Source organism: Cyanistes caeruleus, chromosome Z (genome assembly GCF_971803275.1).
Source record: "Cyanistes caeruleus chromosome Z, bCyaCae1.hap1.1, whole genome shotgun sequence".
Lineage (NCBI taxonomy): Eukaryota > Metazoa > Chordata > Aves > Passeriformes > Paridae > Cyanistes > Cyanistes caeruleus.
The window spans coordinates 26369892-26397530 of record NC_141732.1 but is presented as its reverse complement, the minus strand read 5'-3'; the positions used below and the strand labels follow the sequence as shown (position 1 = coordinate 26397530).

Sequence of the window (27639 nt, the reverse complement as noted above, 5' to 3'; positions counted from 1 at the left end):
CTTTTCTACATACAAATCTTCTGTATCTGCCATGTTCAATATCTCACTTATGCGTAAGAAAACACATGTTACCTTTTCAGATAATGAAGATTCTCCCATGGAGGAAACATTCTTCATATTATTTCTGGACAGCAGTGGCTTCAACCTTCTGCCAACAAGATCATGTTGACACCAATCCTTGACCAAAGAGCACGAACAGTATCTTCCAGCCAGCTGCCTTCCTTCAGGTCATCCTTCCTCAAGCATCCAGAGACACCATCATTTAAAATAACACTGCCAAATAGGCTTGCCAACACATCCTCCTGGTTCAGTTCCCCAGGAAAAGAATATGTATAATATTTTACACTGAATATTTCTGAAATATTAAGAAGATGGAGAATTAATGATACACAACTTTTAAGGTTTCTTAGAAGAATGTTTTTAAATTCCCATCATGAAAGTCATCTAGTAGTCTCATAGTATGATAAATATATCCATAAAATATTTCAAAGCTGTGTTAAGATAAAAATGAGAATAAAACCTAAGGAAATTTTTGGGGTTTTTTATACTTGAAGGATGTATTATTTCTATTTTCAGCTTGTAGTTGGGATAATATTGCTCAGGAAGCCAAAACTGACTCTTCCCCCAAGAGAGAATCAAGATCCATCTGGACTTTAACCTTTACAGTTTGCTTGAGGATGACCCTTCTTGAAGAGGGAGGTTGGAGCGGGTCACCCACAGTGGTCTCTTCCAACCTTACCCATTCTGTGATTCTGTGAGATACAAAGGAGGGTGTAACCCTGTCTCTCCTTGCACCTGCTTTCAGCTGCACTTGTGTGGGCCCCAGCCTCAGTTCCTTCTGGTTTACTTAGAGATGTGTTTTTATGTTAATTTGCTGGAGGTTTACACTCACCAGAGCATTCATGATTTGGGTCTCACAGCCCATGTCCATGTTCTTGTGGGTCAGGTTGAGAGCACGGACACTTGAGCATGAGCCAGGAGGAAGCTCATGTACAACCAGTGCTTTCAGGAGAGGGAAGAGCAAACTAGCCAATTGTTCATGAAGATTCCATGGGCCAGACCTCCACAGAATCCCTGGTTGTATCCCAGGGTTGGGACAATTATGCAAAGAGCTCTTCACCTCCAGTTGGTGTACGTGAAGGCCATACACGTAATCATACACAATATTGTATGTGCTCTCACAAGTAGGCAACAGTGCTGAAAGTTTGGTTTATTACAGATATTTACTAGGCACACAAGCAGACCTGGAGGCAGAGCTAGGCCAAAGGGTCAACTAAAGAGAGCCTGGGGATTTCAAAGGCTCCTGGCAGTAGACTTGGATCTGTGATATCCTCCTGCTGATATCACTTGAGAGGTATTCCATACAAACCAATTGAATCTGTGCTCGTATATGGCAAGTGTATGTTCACCAGTGCTTATCACAAGTGACCTGGGCCATCAAAAGCAGGCTACAAAGCTCCTACACATGAGGATTTTCACTTCTGAGTTGAAAAGAAGCACATCTGGCAGCTAAAGAGATCTTTCCAGGAGTTGTTTCTCCATAGAGCTGTGAAAGGAAGAAGCCTTAGGACTCCTCTCCCACAATCTACACAGACCAGTTCCACCTCATCCCACCCAAAAAACTCTTTGACCTGGGGAAGAACCTTCTCCTTTGGAAGCTTGTATCTGCTTCCCCTGAGCCAACATGTCCTTTGGAATTCCTCACTGCAAAGCATTTTCACCCAATGGCAGCTTCCTGTTGGGAGAGCACAGAGGATCTTTGCTCTTGTACCCTGCTGAGCAGCAGCCACAGCACTGGCACTATCAAAGCTGTTGACACTGGGACCAGTGGGACCAGCAGTTCTTAGGTGGAAGCCACCCCATCCCTCTCCCTGGCTTACTCTGGCAGCAGATGTGACATCACTGCTCCCTGCTGCTTCATGACACACACATGTATTCCACAGCACGGAGACACCAGGGCCATTGCCGGTGAGACCTCATATCTGATGTCCCTTCTCTGAGAGGGACATCCCAGCAAGCAAATCTCAGATCCCTGTGGAGATGTGAGTCCTGAGTCTTACCCTAACCCTCCCTGTGACAAGGCCAGCAGCAGCACCATGGATTGCCTTGCAGAGGGGAGCCTGGGCAAATGCTGGGAGCAGGAGGCCATGACTGGGGAAGAGGCCCTCCCAGGCATGGCAGTGACAGCACCTCTGAAGAAGGAATTCAGCAGAAGGGTCAAGCCTTTCAGCTTGGGGCTTGAGGAGGGTCTTCTTTCCCTTTCCCTTTCCCTTTCCCTTTCCCTTTCCCTTTCCCTTTCCCTTTCCCTTTCCCTTTCCCTTTCCCTTTCCCTTTCCCTTTCCCTTTCCCTTTCCCTTTCCCTTTCCCTTTCCCTTTCCCTTTCCCTTTCCCTTTCCCTTTCCCTTTCCCTTTCCCTTTCCCTTTCCCTTTCCCTTTCCCTTTCCCTTTCCCTTTCCCTTTCCCTTTCCTCTCTCCTCTCCCTCATCCTTCCTCCTTCTTTCTTCCCTCATTCTTCCTCCTTCTTTCTTCCTTTTTCTTCCTTCTTTCTTTATATTTTTTTTCACATATCCTACACTAGCTACAGCATTCTAGAAATACATCTGGTGAGCTAGAAATACATCTGGTGAGCTTCTCTGTTTGCATTTCAGGTGCCACCACAGGCATGCAGAAAACATGCAAGAGATGCAGGTGGGCAGATAATGGTCTCTGCAGGGGTTGGATGGTTCTGTACTACCCTGAACCTTTTTCTGAAAATCATTTTGCAGTTGCTACAATGCCACTCATCTGTTCTGGTTATGTTCCTCCAGGACAGCAAATATTGGTGACAGAGATCACCTGTGAAGTGCCACCAGATGGCAAAATACCCATCAGCCACACTCCCAAGCCTGCTTGTCAGCATCACAGGATTGAGATGAGGCTGCAAGAGAGTGATGCTCAAAAGATAGGCTGGAAATAAATCCCCACAGACCTGTGTCTATAGAGCAAGTATTTGTTTATTGCAGCGCTGGTGGTGAGGGGGATGTCTCTACCTAACTCACCCACCTTTGTCAAGTGCTGTGGTGTATATATAAATGTATATGTATATGTATATATATGTGTGTGTGTGTATATATATATATATATGTATGTATATATATATATGCATACAGTAAGTATTGCTTAGTGTTATTATATCACTATAACATCATCATATACACAGTGGAACTAATTTACCTAGTATATTTACATATATTTATATAGATCTCATGGTTATTAGATAGTTCTTTTGCACTGCACTTGTGTCTCCCATCTTCATCAGGGGTGGGTCATCAGGGGTCTTTGATGAAGTCATCATTCAAAAAAAACCTGAACTTTTCACTCTGGAGCATGCACAGTTATGCTGTTCCTTGCTCTGTTTGGTCCTAAGTGGCCTAAATTCTTTATTTTGTGGCTAATTGGCTTTACATTTGCCAATTTCTCATTAGTACTATAGTTACTGATCTCTGAAGCTATCCACCTGCTGAGTTTTTTCCTCTTTTTTGTCTATTCAGCATTAACCAGCTAGTTAACCATATAGTAGCCATTACATTGTATAGAAAGTGTTTTTATCAGCTTATATAGGTACAAAAAGTTATGATTCAGGTTATATAGGTATAAAAAGCTATGATTTAGGTTACATTGATATCAGGTTATATAGATATATCAGGTTATATAGATGTATCAGGTTATATAGATATATCAGGTTATATTGGTATCCTATAACTCAAGCTACATAAGCACCTTGTGACTTTGACCTAAGTTATATCAAGTGGAGAAAGTGGCAGACCAAGATAGACCATACAACTGTTCCCATCAGGTATGAAACACACCAAAATGTCCCTGCCACACACTGGGCCTCTCCTTCAAGCCTGACCTCACATATCTGATTGATTTTGGCAGTCTCCTTCACAGGTCTCCCTAGGAAGTTCAGGTTTCTCAGCTCTCGTATAATTTAAGCACTGATCCATCAGGAGTGCTTCCTGACTTCCTTAGAATTCCAAATAGGAGGTATGTTACAGCTGCAGTAGTTCAAATCGAACAAACCGGAGCTGTAAAAAACTGTGAACACTATGGCACTATAAAACTGAGTTGCAGACAGTTCCCACTAAGTCAACTTCATTATACAGTAACCAATAATGTGGAATACATTGATCAAGGTAATCTTGTATTTACAATGTGTTTAAGTGGTCCCTGGGTGTTTTCAGTTCTATGCTGCCAGCAATCTTAAAGGATTTCAGAGTTGCCATGAAATGTTAGTTAATCCTGGATGTCTTGTTGAGCATCAGAATGAAAAATTGCTTTGACAGATAAAACTGTATAGAAATTGGTATTTTCTTTTTGAGGGAATACATATTAGAAGAAGAAAGTACTGCACAACTGAACATCTCCAAAAATGAGGGTTAAATTATTTCCCACCATTTTGGAAAAAGAGTTGAGTCCTGGCAATACTTTTCTCAGCCTAGAGAGATCAGTAACCACTGTACTTATACATGGGACTAGGCTTTCCAGGTTCATTTTGTCTAAGGATGCTGACTGGATTGAATGTAACTCTTCCCCTCTCTAACAAAACAAGCAGGGTTTTTTCTAGATTGGAATTAAGAATTAAGACTGAAGTATTCCATACCAACAAGCCTAAAGCCCTTCCAGATATGCCCCATTCTGCCCCAGATCTGCAATATTTATGGGAATGCTATCCAGAAGGAGGGAGTGTTGATAGCTGCTGAGCCATGTTTCCTGGGAAGGTGATCTTTGCCCTTCATAACCTGTGGAGCTTCACATGGAATTTGAGCTCTTGAATTCCTTTCTCTTTTGATTTCATGCCAGGTCTCCAGAGGTTGTAGGCTTTAATTGAACTGGATATTGAAGCATAAATAAATGCAATATTTTTTTAATTTTTTTTTTTTTTATTTTTGCTATCTAGGCATATTCCTGGGTTTGAACTTAAACATGTGCCTCAGAGATATGATTCCTCCATAACAGACAGGTGTTGTCAAATATCTGCTAATTCCATTCTTGTAAATTCTCTTCCCCCTCTCACCTCTGCTACTCTAATATGCTAGTTGTCATAATGAAATCCAGATTCATGTTAGCTAACATTTGGATGATCTTTTTTTTGGTTTTGCATTTCTTAATGCCCTCATAGATATTTTTTGCATCTATCACAGAGAACTCTGCTTGTATTAGCTGGGACAACCAACCTTTCTCATCAAGCAATGCTACTGAAAGGCCAAGAAATGCTAATCTGCAAAGCACTGAATAATTACATTCCCAGTGTGGAGGCTATTTTAACAGCAACTTTACCACCCACACAGACATTTAGCTGCTAAGTTACAGTTCAGAGAAACCTTTGCAAAAATTGTTATGATGGCTACACAAACAGCCATTTCTTTTACTTCCTTCATAGTCAGGGTTCTATCATAAACACTACAGGGAAAGAGACACAAGCTATCAACATGGGAAAAATGTGGAATGTGACTGTTCTGTTGCTTCCTATCCCAAATTGCTAAGCAACAGGTAGATGTAATGTACAGCTCAAGGCCTCAGCACTATTAGCAGAACAAAAGCTGTATTCTTTCTGGCAGTTTCACCTTCCCCTTTAAATATAGAGGGGGATTTTTTCTGGTTTTTTTTATGTCCCACATTTCCAAGTAATTTATGATTTGGGGGAATTTTTTGTTTTGTTTTGTTTCATTGGGGGGTTTTTGTTTTGTGTTTTTGTTGGGATCTTTTGCTTTTCTGTTTTTGTTTGGTTTTGTTTTTGTGGTTTTTTTGTTGTTTGGAGGTTTATTGGTTTTGTTTTTTGAGGGGTTTTGGGGGGCTTTTTTGAATTTTTTGGTGGGTTTTTTTGTTGTTTTGCATTGTTTTGTTTTATTTTTTTATGTGGCAAGACAAAAAATTGGCAAGTAAACTCTTTCTGGGATGCCTGCTTAATATGGACAGTCTTGCTTTGTGCTGATAACAAAGTTGTTCAAAGATCTACATGTATATATAAAACACCGGTCTTTTTTTTTTTCCCTTCCCATGTGGTCTAGTTCTCAGCATCATTCAAAATATACCTCAAATTCATCAGAATTTTTCAAGTATGTTCTAAATTCTTTTGCACTTCTCCTTGTCCTCCTCTCCATTGCTCATATATTGGACTCTAGAACAACACACACCACATACACCAGAGAATCATGGAAAGGACCTTGGAAAATCATCAAGTCCTTTTGTAGGAAAGGAACTTACAAGAGATTATTTAGGACCTGATCTGATTTCACCTTGAAAACCACCAGCAATGGGAACTCTATCAAGTGCCTAGAGAAGTTGTCCTTGTTGTAAGAAATGTCTTTCTTATATCAAGATGAAACCTCACCCAGTGCAACTTGTATCCATGTCCTTTGTCTTCTACATGGAGCACTTTGTGAAGAGAGACTCCATCACGTTTGTAGATGTAGCCCCAGAAGTACTCAAATAATGTGATTAGGTCCCCTCTGAGCTTTCTCTTCTCCCTGGAGAAGAGACCTAATTCCTTCAGTCTTTCCTCATGGAGCAGGTTCTGTAGCCTTTTGCCATTGCTGCTGCTGCAGTGCACTGCTGAATCCTTACTGGCTTTATCAGGACCCTCTGGTCCCTTTCAGCAAGGCTGTTCCCCCAACACACAGATCCTAGCCTGTCCTGGGTTCTTTGGTTATCTCCCAGATGCAGGACTTTACACTTGTCTTCACTCTGTTCTTTCCTGCCCATCCCTTCAGCCTGTCAGGGGCTCTGTCTAAGATGGCTCTCCCTTCTGATGGATTCACCTCATCACTCAGTTTGGCATCAGCAGTGAAGTTAGAGAAGATACTTTCACTCCTATCATTCAAATAGTTTATGAAGATGTTGAACAGTGTGGAGCAATCCCCAGGAGAGCCAAACTGGGGACAGGCTGCCAGCCTGAGTAAAATACATAATTGATCACCATTTATTCTACCCATCAGTGTAAAGATATACACAACCCCCATGACAAGCCAAGTGCATGCAAGGTGAGTTTGCTAGTCATTTTTATATTACTAAGAGCCTGCTATTTGCAAAGAAGAAAGTGCTTTTTGTGCCTTAAGTTTTAGCTTTCATATTTTTCAGATTCTGTGCTGCCTAGGTGTGTAGTTCGAAGCTTCATATTAGTGTTAGTCAGCAGGTAGACACAGAGTAGGTAGCCAAAGCAACTCCTTTTCTAGCTTGATACCAAGGACAGTCATTACAAGTTTCGGGCCCAAAAGCATAAACAACAGTGGACTGAAGAAGGATGGAATTTCATAATCTGAAGCTATAATTGGACAAATAACCCAAATATGCAGAGGGACCAAAACTTATAAAAATGTGAGAGCTCGTGGCTGGTTGTCCATTTTGTCACCATTTTTAGGTCCACCTTGAGTGTAGCCCTGCCCATGCTCTTGTACTGCCCAAGGTGTATCCTTTAAGGCCTTTCAATAAATACCTACTTTATTCTTAACTTTGTCTAGCCTCTGTTCTAGGTCAGCCTTCTCAAGGCATCACTTAGTACAGTTGCAGTCTATATGAGAACTCTAGAGCTGTAACACAATGGGACACTGATACCGACGCAGTAGCAAGGCCTGAGGGCTAAATACGGGACTGAATCTTGAGTCCAAAGGGATTTCCCTTATTATTGTGTGAAGCAACTTCTCTGGATTCCCATCTCCTTAGTGATTTAATGGTTCTAATGGTGGTCAATGCTGAACCAACTTCCTTTTCAGCTTCATATCCCACTGAAGTGATCTTCTGATCGGTTCTTATGTTAAGTCATTGCTGATTGTTGCCAGATAGTATAATGTTGCCCCTTGCACTGTCACTTGGAGCTAAATATGCAAAGTCTATTTTTGAGTATGCTAAATTCCTTGTTGCATTGTGCACATGACAAGATACTTTGTTGGGTTTGTTGTTGTTGTTTCCTAATACCTCAAACCATTTTTATTGGGTGTACAACATGTATGTCTATTTCTTAGGACTGAAGTGATTCCTGGCAGTTATCACTTTCAATGCAGCATAAATAGGAAACTTTAAAATATGAGTAACTGACAGACTACAGAAGTGAAAAATACTGATTTGAAATACCTTAGGTCAGGAGAGAAATTTTGTTGTTTGCTTTCTCCCCTGTAGATTTGACTGTTTTGAGAGCATGAATCACTACAGTTCTTTGAATTCCTTATATACTGCCACTGAGAAAAACACACAGTTCCTTCTGAAAATTAACTGAAATAACAGTCATGTGAATAGGACAGAGGAACCTGCTGCTCTGTCATGCTGCAAAAATATGTGAAAGGAAGCAAAGTTTTAAGCACGGCATGTTTTTGGAATCTTTCCTCCTTTTCTTCCCCACTCCCCCAATCCCCTTTGAATTGCTTTTACTGTGTTGAAGCTGTTCATCTTCACAAAAGTGTAAAAAGCTCTGGGACTTCCTGAGTGTGGACATTTGGCCTCCACCCTCATTGAGTCCAGGTAATACTCCTTGGATATTGCTTTAAAGATGCAAGGAACTTGTATCTTTTTCTACAGATGAGAAAATGAAGCACAGAGCAAGGAAGAACTACATCTGAAGAGCCCTGTAGTGAATCCAGAATCTAAGAACACAATTCCATAAAATTCAAAGCCTGCCTCATGACTGAGATGTTGTTGGACTGTTTCCCTTTCCAAGCCCCTTTGACAACAATGCTTCTTTTCCTAAGCTGGAGCCAAGAGCTCCTGTGACAATGCTCAGCTGGTCAGATCTGGAAAGAAGGAAACTTTGATGGACAAGATGAGGACATATTTTTACCAACTTTCACAAGCATCACTGAGATTAATCTTTTCATATCTGTTTGAATGCTTTGTTTGAAGTGAACATTTTAGCAACCTTAATTATAACCTTATGGCAGAATAATGTTTCATGACCAAGTATCACAAATTTCAAGATGTGCTCTCAGTGATGGATACAATACATCTAAATCAAGGAGAATGCAATTTGTCATATTAACATGATCACAAAGCAAAGTAAGTTTACCATAGGCAGATAATTTCTCTCTAAAACTCTGACTAATAAAGATTAAAAATATCAAGCTCAGGATGCCCATGATGAACAAATAAAAAAACCCCTATGTACTGTAGTGTGATACAGGGCTTCTCCTCCCACTCCCACCTCCATGTATCTGGCTGTTGCACAATGTTTTGCTGTCCTGCAAACTCCCCTGTGATTAGCCTTGCTCTGTCTTTGTGGGAAAGAGCACAGATTGTGTCTGTTCTTTCTTTCGAACACTGGCCTGAATTCACACCCCAAGTTTGTGCTTGCAAGTTCTGAAGACATACCTAGATTTAGATGTGGACCTGGACTGGACACAGCAGGAAGAAAAAAAGCTTGGGCCCACACTAAGGTTGAATGTAGGTCTAAGCACCTGTTCACTGCAGTGGATGGTTAATAGCGATGTGACTCGCATGGTTAGCCCCGAATCATGATCACTGGCTACATGCAGACAAGCTGGCCCCAGGTCTCTCCAGAAAGGACTTTTGCACCACCTATGACAGTGATATTTTCATCTGCATGGATGCTCTAGAGCAAAAACTATGAGCAGAGCCAAGTCAGGCTCAGTGCCAGGGTTTCAGATTTTCTCTGTGGCTCAACCAGTAGCTACTGTACCAATAGCTGTATGCAGCTGTTGGTAGAGGAACTGCCTGCTTATGAGGATGAGAAGGAACTGTGGAACAGAAACTCAGTTTCAAAAAGGTAGCCATGTTTTCTTTCTGCAGACCTTCACCTTTTTTTGGCTTTATATATCTTTACACGACCAAACAGGTGTTTAACAACCACATAGCGGCAACCCACTTTTTTGCTAGAACACAATGCATGGGTTGCATTCTGCAGAAAGAAAACATTGCTACCTTTTTGATACAAGTTTTATGGTATCCAAATATGTTTTCCAAGTAAAAGAGACAATTTGATCATGCATGCAGCAAAGCCAAAGGCAAAGCCAGCCCTTGAACCTTGCCAAGACTATTTTTTTACTGCTAATCTGTTTATCTGTTAACATCATCCAAAAATATTTCTTGTTTGACAAAATTACTTGGAAAACCATTTCTTAAAGAGAAAATTCTTTTTTATAGTTAATGCAATTCACTTTAAGTTAAAGTGTGCAGCTGTGGAAAACCAAAAAACAAAAAATGGCACTCTTGAGAGCAGTGGCATTTCTCTTCTATCCTGTAAGTATGTGCTGAGACATTTAGATCTTAGTATCAGAGTTTATTCCTTATTGGTTTGTCATTCAGAAAATATTGCATGCCTGAAAACAAACAATACTTCATGATCACAGTGAGTCATCTAAATTACCAAAGCCACTGAAGTGCAATTACACTAAAAATATGGGATAGAAACCGCTTCCATTTTGCAAGGTGAGTGCACATCAAGAAAGTTAGTCCTGCATATGGGAAACAAAAATGTTGCAACTTCACAAACACTGGCATGTAGATAAAGTGGCTGGCTCAGAAGCCAAAGACACGGAGATTTTTAACTGAGATTCAAGCACAGATTGGAGAATGGAAAGAATTGTGCATACTCCTATATATTACTATTTGTTGCATAGGGATAGCTAATGTTTTTTTCCCTTGTTTTGATGCCCCCTGCTCTTATTTTCTGCAGCAATTAGAAACACCTGACTTGGGGACTCCTCTGCTCCTGCAGCTCTTGAAGGGCATATGGAATCACACAGAATCACAGAATGGATCGTGTTGGAAAGGAGCACAGCGGGTCATCTGGTCCAACCTGACTGTTTAAGGGGGGGTCATCCCAGGGCACACGGCACAGATTTGCATCCAGATGGTTGTTGAGTATCTCCAGTGAGAGAGACTCCACACTCTCTCTGGGTAATCTGTTCCAGCACTTAGCCACCCGCACAGTAAATTCTGCCTCATGTTCAAGTGGAACTTCTCATTCACCGGTTTCTGCTTGTTGCCTCTCATTGCTTGGCACCGCTCACCAGAGCCTGGCTCTGTCCTCCTGCCACCCTCCATTCAGACGGACATGGATGAGGTCCCATCTCAGGCATCCCTTTTCCAAAAGAAGCAGAGTGTGGGTAGATACCGGACAGCACATGGGCTGCGCTGCCAGTGCGGGGCGGGGGAGGCCCGGGCAGCGGCGCTCGGGCAGGCCGGGTCAGCAGGGCCCGGTGGAGCGGGCTGGTCAGGACGGGTCAGGGGGGCTCGATTAGGCAGGGCCAAGGGGGGCCCGGCCAAGGGGGGCCGGCTAAGGGGGCCCGGCCAGGGGGAACCGGCCAGAGGGAGCCGGTCCGGCCAGGCCGGCCAGCGGGGCCGGGGCCAAGCGGGGCCAAGCGGGGCCAAGCGGGGCGGGGCGGGGGGCGCGGGCGCGGGGCCGCCAATGGCCGCGGGCGGGCGGGGCGCGGCCGCCATTGCCCCGTCCCCCCGCGCTGGCGGCCGCCGGCCATGCTGGGGCTCCGCCGCGCCTTCGCCGCGCTGTTGCCGCTGCCGCGGGCAGGGTCGCCGCCGGCCGCCGCCATGTCCACGCTGCTGATCAGCCAGGAGCGCTACGCGTGGCTGCGGGAGCTGGGGCTGCAGGAGGAGAACCCGGGCGTGTACAACGGGCGCTGGGGCGGCCGCGGGCAGGTGCGGGGGGCGCGGGGCCGGGGGGGGGGGCGGCAGCGGGGCCTCGGGGGTCGCGGCCCCTCCGCCGGGTGAAGGGGCCCTGCCGCTCACCGCTCCCGTCCTGCTCTAGGTGGTGACGACGTACTGCCCCGCCAACAACGAGCCCATCGCCAGCGTCCGGCAGGTGAGCGCGGCCCGGGGCAGCAGCGGGGACGGGGCGGGAGGAGCTGTGCGGGCCCGGCCACCGGAGCGAGGCGTCCTGGGAAGTTGTTTTGGGCGCTGCCCCACCCGCGACATGGGCGGCGATGGGCACGAATCTCCCGATACCACGTCAGGGTCCCTGGGATGTTGAGTCCGGGCGGCCGCTGGAGCCTGGCCGCCGTCGCAACCGGGGCCTACTGCTGGCAGTATGTCCGCGGCTTTCTTGGGAAGAAAAATAGTCTGTTTGCCTTCTTTTATTTATTTTTTTTTACTTATTGTCTCTCCAGCTCTCTGCCTCGCACTGTTGCAAGGATTATTGGGAAGAGCAAAGGGCTCTCCCTTCTCTTTTCTTTTGTTTTTGGGGGAGTTGCAGAATAGGGGCAGATTGTGCCAGTTTAATAGGGATGAGTGGCCTGGGAGGAAGTAGAGCAGTGTGACATTTAAGTAGTAAATCTGTGTAAGTTTTTACTATAGGCATAGCACTATTGTATTAATCTACTCCGTTTGTGCATTAGGACCCAACTAGCCCTTGATGTCCAGTGAGGCTGATGGAGTAGGACATATTTATATATGTGTGTGTGTATGTATATATGCAAACATATATAAGACCGTTATTCCTCGTACGGAGCTTCCTTTAACACCTGAATGAAGACTTCTGCTTGTGTTTTCTGTTTTGTTTTTCAAATTTAGGCAGCACATGTGTTTTTCATTGACAGTGGCTTCAGGCAGCTTATTGTGTTGGGACCAAATTGTGTCAGGATACAAGCATCCTGTAAAAGTGATATCCTGTAGTGCAACTACTCTTTATAAATATATCTTGAGCTGGATGCAGAAGCTTTCTTGTGGAATTTCTTTTGGGGTTTGATTTTCCTAACTTTGTGCTTCTTCATGTAGGGTAATTTGGAGGATTATGAAGAAACAGTAAAGAAGGCTAAAGAGGCATGGAAGGTCTGGGCTGATGTAAGTTAATGGGGACTTCTCTTTTATTACAGATCTCTGGCAGAGACAGGCTGTTAAATTCCCCCATAAGGTGGAGGTGTAAAAATGTGTTCACAATGTGTGTGGTGCATTAAAGCAAAAATCTGCAATGGAGACCTCAAGAAACAAACCCACATAGTTAGTGTGTGATACCACTGGGGTACAAAGATGAGGACATTGACCTGTGGGATATGTTTGTTTTGAAAACCCTGGCAGATTTACCGAGGCTTGTGCTTGTGAGCTGTTATCAGCAGGTCTGGTGAAGTTCAGAAACCTTTTAGCAAGTAACCTGTCCCTGCTCATGTTTCACTTCCTGTTGCCCCCTGTTTCCTCTGGGAGAACTCTGTGGAATATTTGGATGTATAACTTTTGTTGATTATCTTGTTCTCGTGGTGTGAGGAAGACTTCTGGTTATAAACATGGGGGTTTTTTGTTCACCCGCTGTCTTGGTATTTCACAGAACAGCTGTGCTCAAAAACATTAGTGTTGTGTTGTAAATAGCTAAGCTATTTTTCCTTAGCAAAAAGTATTTCTACATGCAGTTGTACCAGCCAGCACCCATTCTGCTGCTGATGGCTGTGCAGGCTTGGTTCTTGCAGCTACCTGTTTTTCCTTCAGTAGAATATGAAACCTGGATTTCAAAACGTCATGTGCACTCTGTGTTTCAGCCAGCAAAGTAGTTTACCTTGTCTGAAGGCAGCAAAGTTTAGGATGAACAAAACAGCTTCCTCAGGATAAGTTAGTATGTGTTCTTTTGTTATGACTTCTGGGTATAATGTTGGTGACTCATAACATGTTTGGAAATAATCTGAAAGCAGTCCAACAGATAAAGAATCAACACATCAAATGTTTCATGAAGATTTTTTCTCAAAGCTATTTGTTATTATTTTGTGAATTTTGTTATTTGTAATGAGCTTACTTGAAAGATATTGCCTGTAGAGGGATACGCTTGCATGGTTTATGCTTGTCTACTCAGTCTTGTTTTTACAGAGAGCTGCTGTTTTAGACTGTAAATCCTATTGCATATGGTTTGCAAACTGATCTTGGCTATTGATTATTGTTTACTATACTGATACCATGTTAGAAAATAATATTAAGAGTTGGTGTATGAGCTTAATATTTTCATGATTGAGGTTTCTATGTGTCTTAATTTCTGCTATCAAAGTAAATGTCACATTGGAAGAAAGTTTGAAAGTGTGGTACTAAGTGCACTTCAAGGTGCAGAAACCAGTTAAGTACACTTTTATGAAAAATACTTGTTTCTTGAGGTGCAGCTGATTGTTTGGTTGTTATGGGTGATGTAGTTGAACAGAGTTAACAATCTGAATATTCAGTGAAACTAAAGTTTTGAACAGACAAACTGTTTGCACTATGGTCAGTCTCTGAGGCAGGAAGTAGCTTCTTGTGAAGCAGTGTGCATGATAAAAATGAACAAGTAACAGTGTCTTGGGAAGATAAAAAAAAAAGCACAGCAATCAGTGATTGCTTACCACAATGACAAACTAGCAGTGTATATACAGCAGGAGTTACAGATTTTCAATCTCACATAGATTCTTCTGTTTTGTTTTGACTAGATCCCTGCACCTAAACGTGGAGAAATAGTGCGACAGATTGGTGATGCCCTGAGACAAAAAATCAAAGTTCTGGGAAGCTTGGTAAGGTATTTTCAGAAGTAGCTTGCATTTCTTGGTGGGGAGAGTGGGGAATGAAGGTGAAATGTGTGTAAAAACTGATTATTTTTAGTAATACTAACAGTTTTCTCTGTAGTACTATACTTGGTAATTGTTAAATAGTTGTTGTTAGTTCTCTTAGCTTGCCTAATTAAGTTTTAATTTTGAAAAGAAGGAAAAAATAAAGAAACGTATTATGGCATAGAAAGGGCATGAAGCTGTGTCAGCTGAGAGTTTGGCTACTTGTTATGAAAAGGTTCTACACCCAGAGGGTGTTTGGGCACTGAACAGGCTCCCCAGGGAAGCAGTCACAGCACCAACCCTGACAGAGTTCAAGAGGTGTTTGGGCCATGCTTTCGGGCACATGGTGTGGATCCTAGGGATAGAGCTGGACTTGATGATCCCTGTGGGTCCCTTTGAGCTCAGGATATTCTATGATTCTGTGAAATGACAATTTATAATAGGAAAATAAAATTTATTATGGGCCTCTCTGGGATGAGTGATACAGCTGTTGCCCTGCTATTTCCCCTCCTGCCTGTCAGATAGGGCACTTCCTAATACTAAATGTATCCTGAAAAAGACATTCCTCTAATACAGAGCTTTTAACCTTGAGCTCTTTATGGTGATCTGCAGGATTTTGCCAAGTGATATGTGGAAATATGAGGCTTCAGAAGTTGAGATGGCCTTAATGAGATGATCTTGCAGTGCTGTGCAGGACATAAAGGCTGAAGGACCACTCCTTTAAAACTCTTGCTGGTTGCTAGGGAAGAAAAGGAGATGAGTGGGGAACTTCCACTTTCTTTTTACAGGGCTTGCCTGTCTGTGCTGCTGTTCAGAAACAGCTGTCAGTGAATAACTCCATGTGTAGTCAAGCCCATATTGTTAACCTTCCAAACTTTGTTCTGCTGTTTCCCTTGATGTTGTCTCCTCAGCACAGTTTCTGTGGTGGAATTAGAGTGCTAACATACTCCTGTATTCAAAAACAGTAGAGCTTTCCTGATGAGCGTGGACAGACAGAAGTTTGTTCTATATTCCTTGACCAAAACTTACAGCTTTCTTGCCACATTTTCTTAGTTTTCCCAAACAGATGTATGTTCAGCTCTGCTAGGATTGAGGATGAATTTCAGGATGAAAGAAGTGCAGTAGGTATTCAGATTTTAGGACTTTGCCTGGTTTTAAGATATGTAAGAAGGAACTGTATAGAAACTCATTTTTCTCATATGCTGTAGGAAATTTCCAGCCTCACCTTGCCATGCCCTGGTGAAGTATCCAGGTATTTCTACTGCACTTACAGACCCACTGCTGTGTTTCTTAGTACATATGTCTGATGCCGCTCTGTTTTTGGTCACAGATAGGGGCTGTTCCATCTGTCTTGAGATGACCACAGGCATCATAGAAATACAGTTAGTCATCTTTGTTAACTTTCACATGGAGAGAAATATCCCGTGGAAATCCTTTGAACCTGATGCTTCATTCAACAGCCTTTTTAAAGTACAATCATCAGTGTAAAGTGGTAGGTGATATCTGCTTGAAGGCCACACCTAGCTATCAAAGCATGACTACAAAACTGAGTGGAGATAAGTAGATGATTTCTCAGTTCCTAAATTTTGAAATTTTCTCACTTTTGGATGAAGATATCTTTCAATACCAGCTTATTCTCACTGATATATTTCAACTGAGTAAATCGATCACATTTTTAAGAGAAGGATGTAGTTTAATATCAACTTCAGAAAAAAAAATGATAAATTGATCCTAAACATCCCAGGTTACTAAAATACTAAACATGTATAAGTATTTTCAGCATTGTCTGTAAATGAAATCTCTCAAATTTGCTTTGAGATGCTGTAAAATGAGTAGTTTGTTTATGAAAAATGTAAGTGGCTGTTTTCTTTTGCTGGAGTAAAGTAATCCCTCTTTTCCAACTTGTACAATGTAGGCAAGCCTGCTGATGTAAATCCAAGGTTTTGTTGATATAAGTCTATGAACCTCATTAGTGTTGGATGTTCCTTGAGTTTTTTTTTTTTTTTAAATTTTTCTCCATTAACTTCCTTTTCTAATTTATTCCTGTTGTATTGGGATATGACCCTTGTTGTTTCTTTAAGTTCTGAATAACTGGGGAAGAGGTGAATCTCCTCTAATGAAAAAAATGTGTGTTAAAATCTTACGTGGTGAGTAGACACACCCAACATTAGAGGGAGACAAAATATATTTAGGATCCAAGGAATTTTGTAAAAAAGTTTTGTCTTATTCTGAATTTTTTCAGGTCTCTTTGGAAATGGGAAAGATTTTTGTCGAGGGTGTTGGGGAAGTGCAGGAGTATGTTGATGTCTGTGACTATGCTGTTGGTTTGTCCCGGATGATTGGTGGACCTATTTTGCCTTCAGAAAGTAAGTATGTGTTATTTTTTTGGTTTTCTTTGGGTTGGTTTGGGGATTTTGGGGGCTGTTTTTTTGGGTTTTGTTTTATTTTGTTTTGTTTTTCTTTAAAGAAATGAAGATACGGAGGTGTAATTTAAATATACTGTCTCGTGGTGCAGCAAGATCTCTGTTCTGTGTGTTATTTAGGGAGCTCTAGGAATAGATGTGATGGGCAGTAATGCCAGCTATTGAAGTATCTAATGAAATGACAGATAAGCAGGTCAGTCCATCCATTTTCTCTGAAGCATTAGGTTCTTTGATTTCTTTATTGATGAAAGGTGGTAAAGTATGTAAAAAGTTTGGAAGTGTACTTAGAGAGGAGAGACCTCTTTGCCAGTTATCAATTACCACAAGTCATCATTATGTTAACTGAATAGCTAAAATAATAAAAGTTCATGTTCTCAGATCATTAGCTTTTTGCACACTCTAGCTAACCTTGATCCAGGTAAGCTGCAGAGCACAAATAATAAAGCTCTTAGCAAGCTAATGCTGTGGTAGACTGAAGAGTGATCCTAGGTGTCTTCCTTACATATCTTCCCTTTTTAAAAATACCTCAGACATTAAATGGATGAAAACTGCATTATGCTGTGGCTTTGTTTTCAGGACCTGGCCATGCCCTTATAGAGCAATGGAATCCTGTTGGGCTAGTAGGAGTCATCACAGCCTTCAACTTCCCTGTGGCAGTTTATGGGTGGAACAGCGCAATTGCAATGATCTGTGGAAACGCTTGCCTCTGGTAAGATCTACTTCTCTGCTCTGCTAACAGTATTTTTAAATTAGAAAGCTATTAACTGAGGCATTAAATTGCTATGTAGTGTCAGGTGTTTCTGGATATTTGATTTTGTCTAATGTTGGCTTACATTCTCTTTATTTTTAGGTCTGTTTGTTGTGAGAGCTTTTTTTAATTTTGTGGTAGCCTCTTTTTGAGGTACTAAGGTACAGATGCATCTAGGACTTAGCCAAATGGCCTGTAAAAAAAGAACCCAGGGAGAGGGCTTGCAGCAATAGTAGTTATTATATCCAGAGTTGGTACAGCTAAGATTAAAAATCTAAATAAGTAGCTTTACTTTCTCTCCTGTCTCTTGCTTTGTTTTCATCTACCTCCTTCACTCTAAAGTCTGGCCTAGTCCATGTCCACATGGATTTCAGTAGAATTTGCTTTGAATGCTCAGCTGCAGAAGGAAATGGTTGAGTTCCTGTCTTAATTTGTACCTGAAAACCAGCATAACCAAAGTGTGCTGTAGGTCAGAGACCCTAAAAATTTTCTGAATTATTTGCTTATTTGAATTATTTCTTATTCTTAAAGAATTGAAAAAAAATAAGAAGATAATGTATTTTTTTTTTCTTTTTAGGAAGGGTGCGCCTACAACATCCCTTGTTAGTGTTGCTGTTACAAAGTGAGTTCTGTTTTCTTTGATACTTGTCTCAATAAAAGGACAAATTTCTCCACAAAAAAAAATTTATAGTGATACTTCCTTTAGGTTTATTGTTACTTTATATTAGCATTTTAAATACTTTTTGTGCATTACCAATAACACTTATTTTAAAATGCTAAATAAAAGTCGGTCCCTTAAAATAGGTAATTACTAAGTCTTGTAGATAGTATATTAACTCCTGAGAACAATTACCCCAAACCACTGCTACCCAAAACCCCCAGACAATCCTAATGGTTCATTCCCTATTTTCACCTTTCAGAAATCTCTAACATTTGTACATCTTTGATTCCAGGATAATTGCCAAAGTCTTGGAGGATAACAAGTTGCCGGGAGCAATCTGCTCTCTGGTTTGTGGTGGAGCAGACATTGGGTAGGTAACTTTTCTTGGGTTTTGTGAACCTTTATAAAAGGTAAAGAATATTCATTGAGGTACTTCTTGTAAAGTTATTCTCCTAGTCTCTAGGAGTTCCCAGTACATGCACATGTTGCCATGATTTTTATCAGTTCATCTGAAACTCTGGCCCTGCACTAAATGTAGTACATATGTCTACTTGCTGTTTTGAGATCAGCTGCAAACAAAGAACTTGTTTGATATTTAATGAGGAGACATGACTAAGTTTATATTCCACTTCTGTATATGCTTACACCCAAAGAATACAGCTAATGTTTTGTTCCCTGTACCGTGTTCTTGAGAGTTTTCAATGTATAGTGCATTAGACTTCTAGATTAGTTGTGAAGGAGAATAATTCCCCTTTTCCGTGCTTGTGCAGGACTCTGCTCTTGCTCATAGATGTATACCTGTGCTTGGAAGCTGCACAATCCAAATCACTTTGTTTGATATTTACAATGAAGAAATCCCCAGTACAAATGTATATTCAGATTGATCTTTTGAGTATTTTAAGAGAAGGCAGAACATGGCAAGCATTAAAAATGTCACAGATTTGCATATTTTCTTATGGGTCGTAACAATTGGAGCTGATCTCACAATATACTTTGGACTGAATTTCAGTGTTACTACAGATGATGCTTTTTTGGCCTGAAAAGGTGGATGGAAACAGCCTTGTTCCTCTTTTGTGGCTAAGAACCTTTCCTGCCATTAGCTTGGTCACCTGATGTTTCAAAGAAGTGGCTCTGGCTTTAAAGATCTCCCTAGCTGAAGATGATGTATGTGAAAGGTGCAAGCTGCTTTTCTGTCTGCCTGTCTTTTGTTGAGCACAGTGCTTTGTGTCCCATTGTGCAGGACAGCAATGGCAAAAGATGAGAGGATGGACCTCTTGTCCTTCACTGGCAGCACAAAAGTGGGCAAGCAAGTAGCACTTATGGTTCAGGAGAGATTTGGTGAGTGTATGGGTTCTTTATTTTTTTCCATGTTTGGTGAAGGTAGTGGTGCCCCATAAGATTTTAAAATAACAGGTTTTTTTCAGCTGTGCTACCTATTTTATTGTTTTGGTTTTTTTAGTTTTGTTTTTGTCTTGGATAAATGGGGGTTTGAAACTGCACATAGATACACATGGCATTTGTCAGTTAGTTCTGTTACAATTCAAATCTTTTTTCCATGTTATCCACAATTCCATAGCATTGCAGAGCTACAGGGGAGAGGTGTGGTGGTGTCCATTAGTGTTTAATTGTATGGAAATTATTAGGGTGAACAACCAGGGCTTATGGTCTTTTGGAAATTTGAATAGAATTCATGAATACACTCACTTTTTACTTCTGATAAATATAGTAGAAAAGTGATAATTTTTGAGGTACTGTTCTGTTGCAAATATTTTAAAGTGTACAGGCAAGAATCTCAGCTGCTGAATTTTAAGGTCTAATAAACAGCGCCTTGCAAAGATGTTCTTTTGGTTTCATACATTTGTTCATACAAGTGCAAAAAAGCCCCCCAGAAACAGAACAGATAGTAAATACTCACCCAGATATAGGTTGTGATTTTTTGTCCCAGACTGTAGATAAATAGTTGCCAGGGAAGTGAACAAGTTTCATTTAAATTCAAGTTAAATTTCGTGTGCGTTTTGATCTTTGTAGGACTTTATTTTTTATCTATGTCATACTATTTATTCTGCAACTTTTTCCTCTTTCCATCTTTTTCTTTGCTATTTTTTTGCCTATCTTCATAAACTTTTCTGTGCCATAACTGCTTGCAGGTGTCTTAACAACATGTGATTGACGTAGTATTTGGTGTAATTTTCTGGTTTGGCTAGAGTAATTAATTGACTGTGATTTCTAAAACATTTTGTTTACCCATAAAATACATTTCATGAAGCTTTGCTGTAATTAGAGGTAACCTCACTGACTGAGGCGCAGTGAATACATGTGTGCATGGCATAACTTATTTTGTGTTTTCCATTAGGTCGAAGCCTGCTGGAATTGGGAGGAAACAATGCCATTATTGGTAATATGCACTGTAGAAATGTAGTTCTGTAGATGATATTTGGAAGTTAGTATGCAAACATTCATAGCTAATTGTCCCTTTTTTCCTGTTTCTTTTGTTGGTTTGTTTTTCCCCCACACACTGGGCTTTTAAAAGTATATATAGTTTGTATAGAATAATAGAATGTTGCAGGGTTTTTCTGTGTTTGGTATTGTGCAGGGAGCAGTGTCGTAAGATAAAAAGTGAGAGTCCAAGGTCTTTTAAGTAATCGGTGATGAGGAGGAGAATGGAATGAGAGAAGCAGAAAGCTTCAATATAATGAGTTGTGGACAATGCTAAACTAAATAAGTTTGATTTCAGGGTAGTTTTAGGTATAAAATCACTAAGGCTGGAAAAGACCTTGAAGATTTGCATTAACTCTTAACCAGCACCAGCATATACACCACTAAACCATGTCCCTAAGTACCACATCTTCATACCTTCTGGATATTTCCATGGATAGTGACTCCACTATTTCCCTAGGAAGCCTGTTTGAATGCCTGACTGCACTTTTTTATGTAATCTCGTGAACACTACACTTTTAGCATTTTAGAGTATGAGTACCTATATATAAAGTTTAAGATACTTATGATACTTGAAAGAAAAGCATGCAGGTATTTATTTCAGTAGCACATTTTTTAGATTTAAGTACCTTAGAGTATGATCCAGTTCCTAGATAAACAGCATAAATACTATACAGCTGAGCAACATGGAGGAAAGAATATATGAGCTAATAAATACCTAAATTGCTGTCCTATTCTGTAGTTGCCTTTTGTTTCACCCTTCACATATTCTGGACAAATGTGCTTATTTACATATGATCTTTTGAAGTGTAAACATGATGCTACATCATCTACTCTTGAAAGTCATATTTCAGCATTTTTCCTGTGCTGCTTTGTAGCCAGTAGTTTAAACTTGTTTTATGCTTTGAAAATTGTTTATTTTTTAATGGTAACATCCTGCTTTTTCTGGATTTGACTTTGAATGGTCACATAATCATTGTTTGATTGACTTTTTCCCAAACATAGTAATAGTTTTGTATGCTTAAGAGACCTTTGTGGGATTGGTTAAGCTGAGTGATACTTTGGGGATCCTTTGAGCTTTATAAAATATCTCATTGTCTTCTAGCCAGATTAATTTGTTCAGCTCGTTGTACATTTTATGTTACTGTACATCTTTGTGTTTTAGCTATGCTTTTTGCAAGGCCACTTGGATACACTTTATGATTGCTGCTTTATGCTGGTAAACTTCTCAGTGAAAGATGGACAAGGTGGAGAAATGGCAAGAAATTGCTTGTAGTTTCTTGAATTAAAAGAAAGCTGAAATTATTGCAAACTTTATTGCAAAAGGCTCTGTTTAGTAGTTCAAACCTATAATTATGTCCAGTTGCATGTGTCTAATTCCAGCTGCAGAGAAATAGTAGGAGTTTCAAGGTGTTTCCCTGTATCTTACCATGCTGTGCTAGTGCAAGTGTTCCTAATGCTTCTTGACCAGCCTGATAGTTTCTAATATTGTTTAGCATCTTAAGTCTTGTGAACTGCCTGTTTACTTCAGTAACATGCTGGTGGTTTAATCTTTTTTTAGTGTTTGAAGATGCAGATCTGAACCTGGTCATCCCGTCTGCTCTGTTTGCTGCTGTGGGAACAGCAGGTCAGAGGTGCACAACTGCTAGAAGGCTGGTGAGTAAATATGTATGGTCTGGTTTGGATAACTGAATTTTAACTTAATTCCAAATTGGCTTAGAAGAGGCCTAACAATTCATAATATTGTGAAGAGCAACAAATTATATTTGAAACACATTTTTATTTTGTCAAAAATAAGTATGGTGGGAAAATAAGAACACAGTTTCATTCCAGTGTATTTCTAGCTGTTAACAGTTTCTTTGTATGTATTTCTAAATGTGCTGTAAGTCGGGAAAATAGTACTTGGCCAAGTTCTGTATTTCTGTTTTCATTGCCAGAGCTTTGCTTGTGACTGCTATAGATTTTGGTGCAGTGTTTATGTTGCAGCAAAGCAAGGGTGTGTGTGTTACCTGTTTTATTATGAATTCTTAACCAGTCATTTTCAACAAGTTCAGCAGTGTTATAGTGACAGCCAGTGTCTGTATAGTCTTGTCAGAGTTGGGTTGATTCAGTAAATATTAGGCCAAATGGATGTGGGTTAACTGATTTGAGTGTATATAATGGGCAGTGGTTCCTCAAACTGTAGCAACAAAATTTCTTGAGTGTTTGTTCTAGAACACTAAACTGAAATGTTTGCAGTACACATTGGTTCTGAGATGGGGTAAAATTTAAACAGATTTTTGTTTCTTGGCTTGTTTTAAAACTTTATGATGAAGGTTTTACATCTTCATTTTGTGATGTTGGTGCTGTTTTGGAGGCTTCTGTTTCTTTCTAATATTGGGATTTGCTGAATATGCACAACACTATTTCCATTCTTCATTCACCCCCCTTCAAAGTGCTGTAGGACTTCAGGAATAGTTACATAGGCTGTGCTGTCTTATAACTTTCTTTCCACATTTTAGTTTCTCCATGAAAGCATCCATGATGAGGTGGTGACAAAGCTGGCCAAGGCCTATGCCCAGGTCCGCATCGGAGATCCATGGGATCGTAAGTAGCTATTTCCAACTCATGGGTTTAGCTGTTGGTTTCTTTCTGTTTAAATTCAGAAGCAACTATAGATCCAAAGTATCAAATTTTAGCAATTTACTAGGGCGTGGCAATAGCTGGTTTCACTTAGAATACAAACTCTGAAAGGAAAATGAAGAATCTGGCTAATACTGCTGATCCTGGACAGATTGAACAGTTAGTCACAAGATGATTATTTTCAAACATATACAGTTTTGATGAAATTATGCTTCTGAAACTTTTTTTTTTTTTTTAGCTGACACTCTGTATGGGCCTCTTCATACCAAAGAAGCTGTGAAAATGTTCCTTGATGCAGTAGAACAAGCGAAACAACAAGGTGGCTCTGTGGTCTGTGGTGGAAAGGTGACTTAAATTTATTTTCCCTGCTATATTTTGTTCTCTAGGACAAAAATACAGTAACATGATGGCTTAGGCCAAGCTTGTACCTCAGCTTATCCTGTCAGCCACTACAGAATGTTAGTTTAGTGAGATTGAGAATGTTTGAATTGGAATCCTGTCTTCAGAGTAAAGGCAGTTCTACTTTGAAGCTACTCTTGCACCACACCCCAATTGCAAGTGAAAGTGAAAATAAAAACAGCAATGTAAATGGTGAATGTCAAACTTGTGTAAAAGGAAAATTGCAGTTCTGTCCCTCACAGTAACTAACTTGAGAAAATACTGGAGATTCAAGACAGCCACTTGTACATCTTCATCATACAGGATGTTTAATTCTCCTTGACTTATCGTTCTGGGACTTCTTGTCTTTCATTAGCAACTTATTTATACCTGTAAAATTTTAAGTAGCTTACAAGTAGGAGAAAAGAAGTTTCAGCTGCCAGACTTCACAATTTGATTACATCCTTAGCAGACATAACTTATGCTTCTGTGTTTTAAATACTTAAATAAGTAAAATTTAAGTTACTCAGACTACCTCCCCTTCTGCCTCTGATTTCTCAGCTGTAGTAATCAGACCATGAAGGATTTCTTTCCTACACTAATACTAAGCTGGATGCTGAGTGGAACTTAATTGGCTATTTTTTATTTATTTTGAAGGTTATAAATCGCCCTGGAAACTATGTCGAACCAACCATTGTGACTGGCCTTCCTCATAATGCGCCTATTGTCCACACTGAGACGTTTGCCCCCATATTATATGTGCTGAAATTTAAGGTAAAATAACAGTGGGGAAACAGGTGTCAAGGATGGTAGCAGTAGAGTCAGGAGGCAGATCTCAGATGTGTGTCATAACCATGCAGTTGTCCCTGCACTTCAGTGAAGAAGTGAAGAGTGGTATCTCTTGTTCTGCGCTGTGAGATAGCCGCTGTTCACCTCACTGTGTAGCTGCATTTGTGTGAAGAGCACTGGAGTCACGATGAGAATCTGTACAGGAGCAGATTTCTATTGTTAGTGTTCATTGTTGATGCTGTTGATATCTGCTCAAAAGCAGACTGTGTGTTGTGCAGCAGTGGGGGTATTCTGACGCAGTGTGTGTGTGTGAGTGTTTGGCCAGTGCCATTCTGTACATTTGCGTTGTGGTGTGTGTGGTCTGTTGGTTTTTTCTCACAGCGCTTCTTTGTAACTACTTTACATTGTATAGTCATGGCTTAACCGCTGATACATGCTTCTTCTAGGAGGAAGAGGAGGTTTTTGCCTGGAATAATGAAGTAAAACAGGGTCTTTCCAGCAGTGTCTTCACCAAGGATTTGGGAAGGATTTTCCGCTGGCTTGGGTATAATTTCCATTATTTTTATACTTTCCTGAGGAACATAAGATCAGTCTTCCATGTCTTTTGTAAATCTGTGCATAAAGCTAGTTGAGTATTTTACAGTGTGCATTTTAGGGAGGGAGCCTTTCCTGATCCTAAGGAGGAATTGTGCCTTATCTTTCTTTGTAGGCCAAAGGGATCTGACTGTGGCATTGTGAACGTTAACATCCCAACCAGTGGAGCTGAGATTGGAGGTGCTTTTGGTATGTTACCTGTGCCTCTTCAAGGTTTTAATCAGTCCATTTCAATGTGAAGAAAAGGGTTAAGTTAATTTTGAATCGTACTGCTTTAGCAGAAAACAGATATTGACTAGCAGTAGTTAGATTTAAATTTTAAAAAATACCTGTATTTGATTTTTAAAAATTCCATGTGTTAATTTCCTTCTCCTCCCCTCCATCAAAGCAGTGTAACTCAGAGATATATTCTGGAGTTGTTTAAAGATATGGCCAAGTGGAAAACTGTATAAAAGTTTTAATTAAAACAATCCTGAGCAATTTTGTTTATATTGACATGTAGTATTTTTGTGAGAAAATCTTTAAATAAAATTTTTTGCCTTTATTTCTCTTTTTTGTATATATTTAAGGAAGTGAGGGGGTGGAAGAAGAAGGATTATTCTTACCATTTAAACAGTACAAGAGCCAGCACATTCTTGTACACTTGTCTTAAGACAAAATGTTTTTAAAACAAGGCCCTCTCATGCCATGATGAGACTTTGAACTCCAGGGAAATAATTTTTTGCATCAAGCATGAGGAGAGAGCTACCTGTGTGTGTTTTGTGGAGTGGTAATTTAGCTCAGATATAGGACAAGGGAAAGGAATTTTCCTATGTATTTTTATAAAAATGTCTTACCTCCTGGAATTGGTCTAGATTCCCATGTCCAAAAATAGGTTTTAATTTATAATGTTTTTACTACAGGTGGTGAAAAGCACACTGGTGGGGGAAGAGAATCTGGAAGTGATTCATGGAAACTTTATATGAGACGGTCTACTTGGTAAGAGACCAAATAAATTTAAATTATTTACGAACTTCCAAAAGTTCAAAACATAAGCCTTTGACTACAAGGTTATTATCTTTACTGAATGGACGATAACATCTGTAAGTGTAATTGCTTTTTCTTCACATTCATAGTAGAAGATTTGAAGGGTTTTTATAAAGACAGTTTCTTAACTTTACAAAGAGAAAAAAAAAAAAAGGCAATTTTGGGGTTTCCCCTGTCCCCTTTTGATTGATTTTAAATTCACCCGAAAAATTACTGAAACTTATCAGGAAATACACTGAGTTGCAACCACAGAGAGGAGACCATGAGGGCACTACCATTGCCTCTGTTGGTTATCTCCCCACAAATCTCCTGACAGCCCATAGAGGATGACCATTAGTTTCCTCTGCTGACTTCCATAGCCTTTACCTGTGCTGTCTTTGCTTTCCATGCAAGGACTTACAAACATGAGAAATCCCACCTTGATTTTTCTATGTGGACATTCTCCTAGTAAGAGATTAAGTAAAGAGAAGTAAGATTCTCCATAAAGGAAGAGATAAAGGAAGATGTGGTCTTTCCCTGTATATGGTTACTGTATTGAAATCTGGAGTAAAGTTAGTTCGTAATTTTCAGGAGGCAAACTGCTTTAGAGAAGTCTTTTATTTAGATGTGACAGGAATCAGAAGCTTGTACAGAGAAGTGGACTGCATAATCTGTCTTAGTGATTAAGTCTCTAAATTCTTGTTTCTCTTTCAGTACAATCAACTACAGCAAAGATTTGCCCTTGGCTCAAGGAATCAAGTTTCAGTAACAACCTTATCAATGAATGGCTGTGCTATGAGCCGTCCTAGTATTTCAGAATCAAGCAGCTCCTAAGCATCATGGGGATAAGAATCAACTATATGATACAAATTCTGTCAGAAAATCAGCTACTCTTAAATTGCTTCACTTTCTATGTATGTATTTACTAATTTAGTCTTCAAATGAGAAGTCTGTGGCTTTTGGGAAGTGGGGGAGGGTGACTAAAACTAACCCCCTTGGGTTCAGGTGGCCTGGATAACCTGTTGCCTTAACACTGTATTTTAGTACCAACACTGCCTCTATCCCCTCCTCACCTTTTGCTGATGTTTCCAGCTATGATGTCTGTGTTTCAAACTGTGTGCCAAGTTTCCTGCAGGTAACTGGTGCTGTGGGGGATATTTAGGCTGCAGTACAGGGCTATTTTTAAATGAATAAATAAAGGTACATTTTGTGAAATATCTTGGGTTTCTCTTGTTTTATTCACTGTTTTTGAGCAGGAATATTCAGTGGACTATCCATTTTCACACACTGAGCTGCTAGCTGGGAGAAGAATCACTGAGCTTTAGTTTTCCTGCCTCTCCTTCAGAAAGGAGACTTTCAGCACACATGTTGTGAGATAGAGGTCTACTGTTGTGTCTTGGAATCTCCTTTTAACACTTGAAGGGGTTGCAGCCAATTCAGGTGGTCACAGCTCTTGTGATATCCTACAACTAAACCAGCTGGAGATGAGGACTG

At 40.5% G+C, this 27639-nt stretch overlaps 2 protein-coding genes and 1 long non-coding RNA gene across 3 annotated transcripts in view; 1 reads left to right on the top strand and 2 right to left on the bottom strand.

Annotated features, from left to right (window-relative positions):
* Positions 1–72: 72 nt before the first annotated feature.
* Positions 73–11852, bottom strand: LOC111941263 (uncharacterized). Its single transcript, XR_015281081.1, has 3 exons — positions 11731–11852; positions 10957–11068; positions 73–355 (listed from the first exon to the last, which is right to left on the bottom strand). It is a non-coding gene; the product is annotated as an uncharacterized LOC111941263 (long non-coding RNA).
* Positions 11372–27360, top strand: ALDH7A1 (aldehyde dehydrogenase 7 family member A1). The gene is made up of 18 exons (XM_086869351.1): positions 11372–11640; positions 11750–11803; positions 12715–12780; positions 14373–14453; positions 16732–16855; positions 17489–17621; positions 18238–18282; positions 18614–18691; positions 19562–19659; positions 20675–20716; positions 22319–22413; positions 23259–23343; positions 23618–23724; positions 24415–24531; positions 24993–25090; positions 25256–25329; positions 26043–26118; positions 26860–27360. Exons 1-18 carry the CDS (start codon positions 11461–11463, stop codon positions 26912–26914), a joined length of 1608 nt encoding a protein of 535 aa, XP_086725477.1. The 5' UTR covers positions 11372–11460; the 3' UTR covers positions 26915–27360.
* Positions 23421–27639, bottom strand: part of GRAMD2B (GRAM domain containing 2B) — a 57900-nt gene continuing 53681 nt past the window's right edge. Inside the window, exon 14 of the mRNA XM_086869352.1 lies at positions 23421–23483. Coding sequence (XP_086725478.1) covers positions 23466–23483 — 18 coding nt within the window. The 3' untranslated portion in view covers positions 23421–23465. The remainder of the gene's footprint in view (positions 23484–27639) is intronic.